The sequence below is a fragment of the Diadema antillarum genome, unplaced genomic scaffold, assembly GCF_040938485.1.
Source record: "Diadema antillarum isolate AM-2024a unplaced genomic scaffold, OU_Dant_1.0 seq00001204_RagTag, whole genome shotgun sequence".
Taxonomy (NCBI): Eukaryota; Metazoa; Echinodermata; class Echinoidea; order Diadematoida; family Diadematidae; genus Diadema; species Diadema antillarum.
The window spans coordinates 695,077-709,360 of record NW_027271997.1 but is presented as its reverse complement, the minus strand read 5'-3'; the positions used below and the strand labels follow the sequence as shown (position 1 = coordinate 709,360).

Genomic DNA, 14,284 nt, shown 5'->3' with positions numbered 1-14,284 from the left:
CTTTCATTAGTGAGGCCAATTTCTATAACCCTTTTATTCCCAGCTCAGTATAACCCCTTTCATGTGACAGGCCAATTTCTATAACCCTTTTATTCCCAGCTCAGTTTTGACCCTTTCATTAGTGAGGCCAATTTCTACAACCCTTTTATTCCCAGCTCAGTGTAGACCCTCTCATTTGGCAGGACAGTTTCTATAACCCTTTTATGCCCAGCTCAGAGTAGGCCCTTTCATATGGCAGGACAATTTCTATAACTCTTTTATTCCCAGCTCAGTGTAGACCCTTTCATGTGGCAGGACATTTTCTATAATCCTTTTATTCCCAGCTCAGTGTAGACCCTTTCAGTGCCCTATATAAAGAGAGTCTGGCCAACTCGGTTTTCGGCTCATGAGTTTTGAAGCCTGTGATTGGTCAAAACAGGTCCCGTGATCTTTGTGGAGCCATGTTACTAAAGTGCGCTCATACGCAGTGCCCATTGTTAACTACCCCTTATTTGGCTTGGTTATTTTGTTACATCAGAGCGTACACGCTAACCCTGTAATGCGTAATATGCGCAGTAACGACATGGCGTCCAATTTAGCAGTTGGCCAGACTCTCTTTATATACGGCACTGGACCCTTTCATTTGGCAGGACAGTTTAATTTCCAGCTCAGAGTACACCCTTTCATATGGCAGGACAATTTCTATAACCCTTTTATTCCCAGCTCAGTGTTGACCCTTTCATTTGGCAGGACAGTTTCTATAACCCTTTTATTCCCAACTCAGTGTAGACCCTTTCATGAGGCATGACAATTTCTGTAACCCTTTTATTCCCAGCTCAGTGTTGACCCTTTCATTTGGCAGGACAGTTTCTATAACCCTTTTATTCCCAGCTCAGTGTAGACCCTTTCATTTGGCAGGACACTTTCTATAACCCTTTTATTCCCAGCTCAGTTTTGACCCTTTCATTAGTGAGGCCAATTTCTATAACCCTTTTATTCCCAGCTCAGTGTAGACCCTCTCATTTTGCAGGACAGTTTCTATAACCCTTTTATTCCCAGCTCAGTTTTTGACCCTTTCATTAGTGAGGCCAATTTCTATAACCCTTTTATTCTTAGCTCAGTGTAGACCCTTTCATTTGGCAGGACAGTTTCTATAACCCTTTTATGCCCAGCTCAGAGTAGGCCCTTTCATATGGCAGGACAATTTCTATAACCCCTTTATTTCCAGCTCAGTGTAGACCCTTTCATTTGGCAGGACAGTTTCTATAACCCTTTAATTCCCAGCTCAGTGTAGACCCTTTCATATGGCAGGACAATTTCTATAACATTTTTTATTCCCAGCTCAGTTTTGACCCTTTCATTAGTGAGGCTAATTTCTATAATCCTTTAATTCCCAGCTCAGGGTAGACCCTCTCATTTGGCAGGACAGTTTCTATAACCCTTTAATTCCCAGCTCAGTGTAGACCCTTTCATATGGCAGGACAATTTCTATAACCCTTTTATTTCCAGCTCAGTTTTAGACCCTTTCATTAGTGAGGCCAATTTCTATAACCCTTTTATTCCCAGCTCAGTATAGCCCCTTTCATGTGACAGGCCAATTTCTATAACCCTTTTATTCCCAGCTCAGTTTTGACCCTTTCATTAGTGAGGCCAATTTCTACAACCCTTTTATTCCCAGCTCAGTGTAGACCCTCTCATTTGGCAGGACAGTTTCTATAACCCTTTTATGCCCAGCTCAGAGTAGGCCCTTTCATATGGCAGGACAATTTCTATAACTCTTTTATTCCCAGCTCAGTGTAGACCCTTTCATGTGGCAGGACATTTTCTATAATCCTTTTATTCCCAGCTCAGTGTAGACCCTTTCAGTGCCGTATATAAAGAGAGTCTGGCCAACTCGGTTTTCGGCTCATGAGTTTTGAAGCCTGTGATTGGTCAAAACAGGTCCCGTGATCTTTGTGGAGCCATGTTACTAAAGTGCGCTCATACGCAGTGCCCATTGTTAACTACCCCTTATTTGGCTTGGTTATTTTGTTACATCAGAGCGTACACGCTAACCCTGTAATGCGTAATATGCGCAGTAACGACATGGCGTCCAATTTAGCAGTTGGCCAGACTCTCTTTATATACGGCACTGGACCCTTTCATTTGGCAGGACAGTTTAATTTCCAGCTCAGAGTACACCCTTTCATATGGCAGGACAATTTCTATAACCCTTTTATTCCCAGCTCAGTGTTGACCCTTTCATTTGGCAGGACAGTTTCTATAACCCTTTTATTCCCAACTCAGTGTAGACCCTTTCATGAGGCATGACAATTTCTGTAACCCTTTTATTCCCAGCTCAGTGTTGACCCTTTCATTTGGCAGGACAGTTTCTATAACCCTTTTATTACCATCTCTGTATAAATCCTTACACTTGGCAGGACAGTTTCTATACCCCTTTTATTCCCAGCTCAATGAAGACCCTTTCATTTGGCAAGACATTTTCTATAACCCTTTTAGTCCCAGCTCAGTCTATCCCCTTTCATTAGTGAGGCCAATTTCTATAATCCTTTTATTCCCAGCTCAGTGTAGACCCTTTCATTTGGCAGGACAGTTTCTATAACCCTTTCATTCCCAGCTCAGTGTAGACCCTTTCATATGGCAGGACAATTTCTATAACCCTTTTATTCCCAGCTCAGAGTAGACCCTTTCATTTGGCAGGAAAATTTCTATAACTCTGTCCTGCCACTCTGCAGCACAAGTTTGTTGTTTTTTTTTTTCTTTGATAAAACTTTTTAGAGGGTAATGGCAGTAGTGTTGGTAGTGTCTTACCCCTGAAATATTTCTATCCTGCTCATAGCTATACTACCGACAGAAGAGCAGTCGTCCTGTGACTCGCCCTCAAGCCATCCACGAGACCTTTGAGCAGTGCGCTGACGTGGTGGTCACCAAGCTTCAATCCTACTACACACAGGCAGACCAGTATCACAACCAGTGTCTGCAAGGTGGGTGGAGCAGGGGGCGTGGCATGTACTGTGACTTTGTAGAGTAAGCAGAGTGTGATGTCGTATTCAATTATTACCATGGAAACTGTTTCTGTGCAATCTCACCTCGCCCGAGTGTTAACAAGTGTGCGCACCTGGTTCCAACCCAAGCTAATGGAAAAGTGGAAATTTTTGCGGTTGTGAAATTTTCGCGCATTTCACTCAACCATAAGTTAGCGCAAAAATAAAAGCTTGCAGATATTTTTGCACATCATAGGTTCCAGTAGTTAATGTTCTGATTCTGCAGAATTGAAAACATGTGAAATTCATCTTACCCGGCTGGGCGCGAAAAATTACTTGCATGAAATATCCACTTTTACCTCATTACTTCAGTACTCTATTGACTCACATGATTGATGAAGGAATGACTGGGACATAGAGGGAAAACTTCTCATGTGATTACAACATGGGTTACTTTCCTTAGGAGGGAAGAGGATTTAAGCTACAGCAGTGGTAACCACGGAAAAAATTATGTGGCTGAGTTTGGAAATAACATTATGAGGTAATGAGAACATTGACTGCTGTGCATTGTCATGCAATCCATCAATGCATTTGACAGGTGATAAAGTAGTTCATCTGTCAAGGCAGTTGTAGATTTTGCTCATCATCACCAAGAGCAAGCTGACCATGATGGTAGGCTGGAAACTGTGATAACAGCAGTACAGAGACAAAAAACAACATAAGAGATGGAGTAGACAAAAAGAAATGAAACAGTCTGAAGACACTTTAAAGAACAATATCTTTCCATGAACAAAGATATACTGCCTACCCATCTAAAGACTGTTTCAATAAAAATCATCAAACTTTTCCTCCATTTTGATCATCATCCCTGGCTCCTTGTCGCTATGGTAACAGAGTTCCGTGAGCAGCTGGAGAGACTTGAGAAGGAGGTGGCTAAGGTTCCCCCTCTGGTCATCAACCAGCTCCTCCAACACCACATCCAGAAGGCTGACAGTCTCATGAAGAGAGGCAGCGGACAGCTGACCCAGAAACAGGGCCAGTGGGAGAAGGCCAGGGTAAGGCAGCTAGGAGTAGTGCTTGGTTTACTTGCACCAACACCTTTAATATCAAGGAGGAATTCCGGTGTTTAATAAAAAAAGCTGGTGTCTGTATAGTAACATGATGCTAGCAACCAATAGTGTAGTCTTCCATCTTATTCACTTTAGTCATTTCTAACTCTGTGAGGGGTCAGCTAGAAAAGGAAAAAAAAAAAGGCTTTTGACAGAATACTTGATTAAGACTATCAAGCATGGTTGAGCTGATCACTGTATGAAACATATCAAGCAATAGTGCTCACACAACCAAATGGAGTATGGTCTTATATTGTTTTTGTTTGCCTGCATGATGTAAACACAGCGCATCTTTCCTGTAAGATATCAGAGTGAGCAAGTCCTGTTCTTACTTTGCATACTTCTCATGTTTGATAGAAAAAGATGCCTGGAGAGTATGGCATACAAAGGGTACTCAAACTTCATTTTGCTTTTTACAGGTAATGTGGAATAATTTCCCTCATGATTATTTTGAAAAGTTCTGGTAAGTAAACCAGTATAAGAGGAGATAAAGATTTGATTATATTACTATTTCATCTTTGATTGATTTGGTGATCTTTGCTGACTAAAGTGGATCATTACTTGTGATGATCTTTGCAGCCTAGAGTAAATCACCAGTTATTGTGTCCGATGAAGAGTTAAAGCCAAGTTCTCCTCCCCATCACAGACCCATCACAAGAATCTGCTACGCCCCACCCTGGGCCATCCCCACAATCGCAGGGAGCTGGAGGCTCTCTGTCAGCAGGAGGAAGAGAGACGCAAAGAGTACATGAAGGGGGTTGAGGAGAATGCCACCGCTCTGGAGGCAAGTTTGTTTTTCTCTCTGTATATACCTCCCTCTCTTCTTCTTCTTCTTTTTCTTGGTGTGTCTATCTCTTTCTCTTCCTCTTCTTCTTCTTTCTCTATCTTCCTCTTTTTGTTTCTCCCTCTCATTGCTCTATTTTCTTTCTCATGCTAGCCATTTTTATGCTCTTTGTGCCGCTCCTCATTCAGCACATCAATTATAGTGATGTCTTTCCTGTCCGCATATCTCAGGTTCTTAATCAAGTGCTTGATATTGGCCATTCTGCGCCCATGCCTCACTCTCATGCCAAAGCAGAACTGAAGTCTTCAGAGATAAGCAAAACGCAGCAATAATTCAATGACTTGTGTAATGACATGGAAAAGTTCTTCTGATAAATCACGTGATAGCTATACTGTTGACCCACCTGAAAAAGAAAAAAAGAAAGAAAGTTTTATATGTAACTTTTTGAAGTTTTAGGTAGATAATTAACATTATAGAAGCAATAGTGACTGATTATGTCACTGCTATTATGGATCCAACTAACCTTGGCATATGTGATCTGCACGTCTCAAAGATTATATAGCACCATCTGTACAATTTATACATTCATGTATAAACTCACAGCACGTAGATACACATGATATATTGATTTTTTTCTCTGTAAGTTAGTGACAAATTGCCCTTCATTGACATAAACAAACACCTTTTTTTTCTCCCTTTATCATAGCTATTACCAAAACAGTGAATAATCAGTGTTTTTTCATGCCGCGGAAGGGTAATTTGTCAATCAGTTGCACTGACACCACATTAATATTGATTCTTATTGAAGTATGTCTGCTTCCAAACCCCACAGAAAGAGATGAAGGCCTGTGGGGATGAGTTTGTCAGACACCTTGCCTCAACCACAGAGCAGCTTCTTCTCCTCCTCGACTCTGAGCTGGTGGTTGATGATGTCATCACAGGACGTGAGTCTCATTTGCATCTTCGTTTTTGTTTTTCTTTAACTGTAGGGCTTTGTCATTGCATTACGAATTTGCCATGCATACTGACCAGTATATACCTGCATGGACAAGCTATTGGTATTTTAGGGTATCTGCACCAATCCTGGTAGGTATATTCATTCTATTTTAGCGCCGTTTCATGCATTAACCTCTTCTTGTCAAAGAGTAATTTTTATAAGTGACCTCTCAATGTTTTGTGTACTGCAGAAAGCTGGCAACTATCATGGTACCAGTTTACATTTTCGAGAATTTTCTGGAATGTCAAAACAAACCTGTCTGTAATAGCATATTCACAGTAAGTGGTTAAGCCCAGCAATCAACTTCTTTTCTTTCAAAAGTTTCGGAGCTGGAAGCCTTTAGATCAGGCAAGAAAAATTTCCCCTCTCCCTCATTTGCATGTCCTATGTCTTCTAAGTTTGAGATGCCAGTAACTTGGCAGGACAATCATACTATGATTTGAAGCTCTCACTCACATACCCTTCCTGTTTTTTATGTAAGTTTCATTTGAAAATATTAAACATGAATGTATCTGCAATAACATGAGCTGAAATCATCCTCCAAAAGCATAAAAGATAAATGAAATTATCATTTGTAGTCTCTATAACTAGTTGTCATTTCCTAAAGTATTTCTGTTTGTGTAATTGAGAGAGACTGCTAGGAAGCATTGCTTCTGAGGATTAAGGTCATCAAAGCAGTGTTTTTCCATGTCAAGTATGAACTACATGTTGAGCTCTCTCCCTTTCTTTTGCAGGCGTGGACCCAAAACGCATGAAGACCAGTGCCCTCATCAGACGAAAGCAGGCGGGGCTCCCTCTGGAGGACAACGAGTACGTGCCTCTCATCAAGCGGGGCAGCCGACAGTGGGCGGGGCTACCCCTCAGCGTGGAGCCGGAGCCGGTCGTAGCCCCTCCCACTTCCAGGCCAGACCCTGTCTCCACGCCGACGCGCAGCCGGAGTCGGGCGCAGAAGGCGAAGGGTCAGCCCAGTGAGCCTCCACCAAAGCCGACTGCAACAGCCACCGTCACCACACAAAAGACCACCCTGGCCCACCAGGCAGCATTTGATTGTCGCAATGATGCTCTCCAGGTGAGTCTTCAGCTTCCTCAAACAGTGTTGAGTTGGTTCTAGGGCAAGTACCCCCTGGGCAATTACCCCAGACCTTTCCCTGACCTTAACCCTAATCCTAAATCCTGAACCTAAGCCACACCCTAAACCTAATCTTTACTCTAACCTTATCACTAACAAGTATTTAGCTGGGGGGGGGGGGGGGGGGGGGGGGTAATTGCCCTCAGGGGGTAATTGCCCTGATACAGTTGAGTCTTCTAGAAAAATTCCATGCCCACATAGAGTACTTCATAAACTCCCATGTAACTAAGAATACAGCAACCCCACCCACACACGCACAGTCATACACTCACACACACATGGAAAGCAAACAAAAACAAAGTTTGTCATTGTCTTGCAGAAGGCAGGGTTTGGAACCTCTTACAGGATTTCTCTCGTAGTTTGTTTAATAAAAGTTGCTCATTTTACAGATGTTTATCAAAATCTTTGAACTACACCATAGGAACTAAGATCACATATTGATAAATTCTACATCCCAGAAATGTCAACTCAGTGTCCAAATGTTTTTCAAGAGGACATCTCACATTCCCGACTGTTGTGTGCTGCCTGATGGTTCAGTTTTTCAGGAATCAGCTTGTTAAACGGGATGGCTAGTGACTGATCAGTGGGAATGCTGGGGGACGATTGTTCCAATTCTTATGGGATTCATTTAAGAGTACGTTATATATCTATTGTTGTTTGAAAATTATTTGCTTCAGAACGGTCTCGTATTCGAGTAATGTGCAGTTTAATGCCCCGTCATTGTACAGGCATGCTAACCTGGAAACATTAAACTGCACATTACTTGAATATGAGACCATTCTGAAGCAAATAATTTTCACACAACAATAGATATATAATGCACTCTTGAATGAATCCCACAAGGATTGGAACAATCATCCCCCAGCATTCTCTCTGATTCCCACTGATCAGTTACTAGCCATCCCCTTTAAGTCTATTAAGCAAGTAAATGGTACTAATCGCAAAGGATTTTGCTTCAATACCAAATTAAATGGATGCAGCTTCTTTCTTCTGTTTTAATTCAGGTGAAACAGCAATATTGCCCTTGTAGATTTGCACCAATCAGAAACTAAAAAGTAATGAAGACATGTAATATCCACACGTCTACCAAGCAATGGCTTGTGGAATTATTGACCGATTCGGGTTCGTTGAGGGCAACAGACATTTTGTGGCACTGGGTGCAGCCATGAGGTGTCTTAGCCGACCCCCCTCTCCCCCACCCCACGGGCAACATGTTTATCGCGCACTTGTAACAAAGGTTCGCGCACTAAGCAAGCATTCACGCACTCAGTACGAGACGCCCATTGGCTAAAACAACCATGCATCAGTTTTTCATTCCGTGCGCAGAAGGGGGTGGGGGAGAGGGGGGGGGCGTCGGCTAAGACACCACGTAATAGCGCTGCCCATGCCAAAAGTACACATAGCGCGTCACAGAATCGGTCAATACAGTGAAGTAAAGGATAGCATATATTTCATCACTTTATTGATATACAAATCGAACAAAGGAATACATAAATACAAAACATAAAAGCCCAGGACATAACTGGATGAACAGAATAAGCAGGGCATATACATAAATATCACACAATGTTACAGAAGATTTACGAACATAAATACACATAACTTTGACAGAATCCTACACATATTCAAAGTGTGAAAAATATTGTATAAGCAGGCAAAAGGATAAGAAATGAGACCAGAAAGATTAGGAGTAGAGAAAATGGAGACATAGAAAGAAAAAAGGAGAAAAGTAAAATAGCATGAAGAAGAAGACGAAGAAGAAGAAGAAGAAAACTCGGCCAAGTGTAGTACATACATGATACACTTTTCTCTTGACGGCATTTAACATACCTATTGAATTTTAACAAACATTTGCATTATTTTGTATTCCAGTGAGTCCTATATAATAAAGTGGGGCGATTCCGCATACATAAATTATTCACAATGAGACACGGTCATTCATTCCGCGCACATTAACATAACAATAACAATAAATTACATAAATTATTAATATCACATGAGACAACTCAGCCCCGGGGAACCGGAAAAACCCTGGAAAAGCCCAGACCCGGATGGGGACGCACCATTATTATAAACCTTTAATTTATATTCATATACATTAAAATATATATATATATATATATGTTATAATGATAACCCGTCTCACAAAAACTCATGCCCGACAACAAACCCTCCCGAATATCAATCCGATACACAATTAATCCAGTGGCCTCAACCTAAACAAAGGGCCACGGATTAATATAAAATTATGTCAAAACAATGAATTTTGACATTGCCATTTTAATTCTTCCTTAGCCGAATAAATTACAAATAAAGAAATGATTGCAAGTGACGGCAATCTGTCCCGATAAGTCTTAAAAGACACTGGTTTCCCTCACATAACTCAAAATAACAAAATGTATTCAGACTAAATGGACAAAAAAAAAAAAAAAGCCCTTTCCAAACCTCAAGCCAGAGCCCACCCGACAGCATAACACACCCATCACATAGAGCAATGAACTCGACTAAATGCAAACCCTACACACATCTCAACTATACTTCATAATTATATGTTATAATGATAGCCCGTCTCAGAAAAACTCATGCCCGACATCAAGTCCTCCCGAATATCAATCCAATACACAATTAATCCAGTGGCCTCAACCTATTATAAACATTGGGTCAAAAATTAAAATTGAATTATGTCAAAACAATGGATTTTGACATCCCCACTTTGGTTCTTCCTTAGCCGAATAAATTACAAATGAAAAAAAAAAATGATTGCAAGTGACGACAATCTGTCCCGAAAAATCTTAAAAGACACTGGTTTCCCTCACAAAATCAAAATAACAAAGTTTATTCAGACTAAACGGACAAAAGAAAAGAAAAAAAACCCTTTCCAAACCTCAAACCAGAGCCCATCCGACGGCAGAACACTCCCATCACATAAAGCAATAAACTCGACTATGTGCAAACCCTACACACATCTCAACTACTTCATAATTATATGTTATAATGATAGCCCATCTCGGAAAAAAAAAAAACTCATGCCCGACATGAAGCCCTCCCGAATATCAATCCGATACACAATTAATCCAGTGGCCTCAACCTAAACATTGGGCCAAGGATTAGAATTGAATTATGTCAAAACAATGTATTTTGACATTCCCACTTTGGTTCTTCCTTAGCCAAATAAATTACAAATGAAGAAGTGATGGCAAGTGACGACAATCTGTCCCGAAACATCTTGAAAGACACTGGTTTTCCGCATAACGCGAGAAATTTCTTCAGCCTTTGCACATTGTCATTACTAACAAAGCCCCGGGAACCTATTTCAATAGGTAGAAAGACAACAGTGTAACCATTTGCTTCGATGTCAGATACCAAAGATGCATATTTGTTTGACTTCCGTTCATTTGCCTTGAGCAAATTTGTTTCAAAAGGGACTGTGAGCTCAATAATTGCGAGTTTCTTATCGCTTTTCCAAAGGATGCATAGGTCCGGGATTAGGTCAGTTTGCGTGCATTCCAGAGGAACAGTGGACAGATCGGGCCTTATTTCACCTGCAAGATCACTTTGTATGATGGGATCCGGTGAAGCTTCACCGTTCCCATGGATACCTAACCGGGCGACCTCAACAATGTGATGTAAAATGTTGTTGTGGCGCCATGTGAAGCGGCCTTGCTCCAAAGCGACCGAACAATGATTGAGCACGTGATGAAGTGTTTCACGATTACCACATTTTGTGCACCTATCACTCGACCTCTTACCCCATGTAAGCAGATTTGCCCGCGTATTCAGCGAGTCTGTTAGAGCATTAAGCATGAACTTTGCAACTCTTTCAGGTAAATTGTATGCCACACTTTTCCACTGGGCGTTACCGGTTTCTAAGCTAATTAATTCAAGAGTTTTTCCTTGTACAGCCAGATTTTTTACATGATTGCGCCAGTATTCTGACACTCGTTGTTTACACAAATTCTTCGCCGCTCGTTTTTGTTGCGGGGCCGATAGATTTTGCATGTGAATGTCGTTCCAATCTCTTTCGCATTGGACAGTGGCAGATATTTTTCTTGTCCACTTCTTCTCCCTTTGAACTTTTGAATTCAAACATTCATTGACTTTAGAGTCACTCTTTTCCCGAATTTGGACATGTGCAAAAGTATGGCATTCAATGTACAAATTAGAAATGGAAGGAATGTCAAGTCCCTCAGGCATGTGAAGCATTGCCATGGTGGCTGGATGGGCGAGGCCCGACCACTTTTTTGCATATCTATTCGTGAGAGCATCGAGCTGCTTGAGATGCGTTTGACAAAGGTCATTGACCGTGACATGGAATCTGATTGATGGTAGAAAATAACGAGAATACATTTCCAATTTGTACATAGGGCGTACTTGAGAAGCATCAATGTTACGTAAACCTGACAATATAAGTTCGCTCAGGTAATCATACACTGACTTAGAATTATCTTTATCAGTGACCAATGACCCAAGAAACTTGAAACGATTATCAGTGTCACTCAGCGACAGAACATTCTGGCCCTCAATGTGAAATGCGGTAGTTTTGTTAATAGTTCCACTAGATATTGACAATGACCTACACTTCTGCGGTTTAAGTCTGAGCCCGAGACTAGTGACATGAGAAGACAGCGTATTCATAATTCGCTGGTGGGATCTACTGTTGGAGGTGATCAGACAGAAATCATCAGCGAAAAATGAAGTCTCATATTTACTCTCATTCAACATATAACCAAATTTATCATTTGTTTTCAAATACTCAAGTAGGGGGTTAATACACATTGTGAAAATAAGGGGCGATAATGGATCCCCCTGAAAGATCCCTTTCCGAAACTGAAATGGCTCAGTGTTCCAATGTTTTGTTACTACTGTACCAGAGATAACAGAGTACAAATTACTAATGTAGGCTCTCAATTCTGATGGAAGAAAATAACTGCTGAGTATATACTCGATCAGTGTATGAGGCACTGACCCAAATGCATCTTGTAGGTCAAACCATGTGAAGTGGACGGTTCTCTTGTTGATTTTAGCATGTTTGATTACCTCGTGAACAATCATGTTATGGTCAACACACCCTGAAACACCTTTCATGAAACCTTTCTGAGTTGTAGTGTCAATCAGATCATTCTGAGTTAGATAGCTCTCAAGGCGATTTACAATTATTTGGTGAAAAATCTTACCAAACACGCTGGAGAGTGCTATCATTCTGAAGTTCTCAGGATTGTCCAAAGAGTCCTTTTTATGCAGAAGGATAACTTTTGCTTGAGTCCAAGATTGCGGTGGGGTGGGGTTAGGGCTCAATAATAGCTTGCTATAGAGAGTTGCCAAGAAATGATGAATACTGGGCAGTTTCTTTAGTATCCCATAGGGAATCCCATCTGGCCCTGGTGCAGAGTTTGAACTTTTGTGACCTAGACTTTGCTTGATATCTTTCGGTCTGATTGGTCCCATGTTGAATTGATGGTGAATCTCATCAGCCTCCGGGCCCGTCCACCAGTCGAGCTTGTCCGGGTCGATCGGCGTGGGTTCGGCTGCGTACTTCGCTGAAAAGTAGTCATCAGCTGTTTGTCGCGAAAAGGTGGGATCGGATGCCGAAGAGTACAAGGTATCATTGACGACATTTTTACTGAAAGACCAAAAATTTTTCCTAAATTTACTTTCTTCATATTTTGCTGATCGTTGCTTTTCATGGGCTCTTTGTTCCTTCCGCAAAAAGTTATACGAATGCAATGCCTCATAGAATTTAGCACGATCATCAGAATTTGCGTTTGGAGAAAAGGCCGTTTTGCGTAGAGAATTTTTCATTTTTTTCATTTCCAACAGCGTCTTAGATTGTGGCGACGTGTCAAAATACTCCTGTAAAATCTCGGTAAAACGGTCCCCTGCTAGTGAGGCGGGTATTGAATCACTGGCCAATTCATGATGTATTAAACGTGTAGCGGCTTTTATGTCATCGTCAATGTGATTCCACTCTTCAGGCGAGAGTTGCGGGCAGGTGTATTTCCGAAAGGCCGGTGTCTGCTGCTGAGCCATGGTGCCAAATATGCAAATTGCCGACAAGAAAATGGCCTCGATGAGAGAAAGTGTTACACTCATTACAACTGAGTACCGCAACAGAAACGAGGAGAACACGTTAAAAACTGTACATGTGCAAACGTTAAAATCCAATAAAAATCACAGTTTGGTGAAGCAGTAATATCCGTAGGCGGAAAACAGTAAAATAATGCACAATTGGCAGAGGGTTCAGAAGCCCTTCCTTCTCCGTCTACGGACACTGCGGCTGGGAATAGAGATCATGTACAAGGGCCACTCTTTCTAGAGTTATATGTTTTATAGGATTGTCCCATGCTTTTTCTAGAGTTATATGTTTAATAGCACTGACCCATGACCTTTTACTTCCACACCCTACCTCCATGTCCTTGACAGCAATGTGTGACTGACTACCAGCAGCGACTGAAACAGATTGCCACCAAGCGAGATGAGGAAACCATCGCAGAGAACAGATGGACAGGAAGCTGGCAGACTGCCGTCCAGAAGGTCAAGGACCTCTACTGACAAGGGCCTGACCTTTGTCCTTTGACCCTTGTCCTCCTTGACTGTGTGGGACCAGGCAGACCACATCCTAACTTGCATCAATCTGGCTTTGCTGACCTTTTCAAGCACAACTGATGTCAGGAAAAGCCAGTGTTAGAAATTGTAGGGAATATATTATGTCTGCATAAACCTTAGCAAAGATACTGAGAACCAAAAGGGCATTACTGTCATGCATCAGGAAAATGCAAAGGCATTTATCACAGGTAATGGCCTTTTTGCTCTCCACTGATGAGATTTACTTGATGTTTGGTTTTGCATAGAAAGGTTCTCATCCAGATAATATCTTTATGGGATGCAGATTTGTGGCAATGAGAAAAGCCTACTTTGTCAAGACCTCAACGCTATACTGAGAAAACAAGCAAAGGTTGTCCTTACTGACTGGCCTTTGAGTGTCCTATCGAAAGGTGATTACAGGATCCATAAACTCGGACAGACTCCAAGGAGTGAAGGAATGTTTATCACCTTGAGTATTGACAGCACCAAGAGTCACTATGCAAGCAAACCAAACTGAGCACCCACAGGAAAGCTTACCACCTTGTCAGATTTGCATATTCTTTATAGCAATGTTTCAAGCTTGTGTAAAATAAACAGATATATCAAATTGTACATATGTACATAAACTCATGAATTTGTGATAGTTCCTATATGTACATGCTGTTCTGTATATGATGATATAATATTTAATCTAAGAGAATGCTATTTGGTTAACGATTC

The 14,284-nt window shown here is 41.4% G+C and overlaps 1 protein-coding gene across 1 annotated transcript in view; it reads left to right on the top strand.

The window, feature by feature from the left end:
• The window catches only part of LOC139744707 (coiled-coil domain-containing protein 180-like), a 49,771-nt gene extending 36,240 nt beyond the window's left edge, over positions 1-13,531 (top strand). The window contains exons 29-34 of the mRNA XM_071655131.1: positions 2,819-2,963; positions 3,858-4,018; positions 4,719-4,860; positions 5,693-5,800; positions 6,588-6,922; positions 13,403-13,531. Coding sequence (XP_071511232.1) covers positions 2,819-2,963; positions 3,858-4,018; positions 4,719-4,860; positions 5,693-5,800; positions 6,588-6,922; positions 13,403-13,531 — 1,020 coding nt within the window. The remainder of the gene's footprint in view (positions 1-2,818; positions 2,964-3,857; positions 4,019-4,718; positions 4,861-5,692; positions 5,801-6,587; positions 6,923-13,402) is intronic.
• Positions 13,532-14,284: the final 753 nt, after the last annotated feature.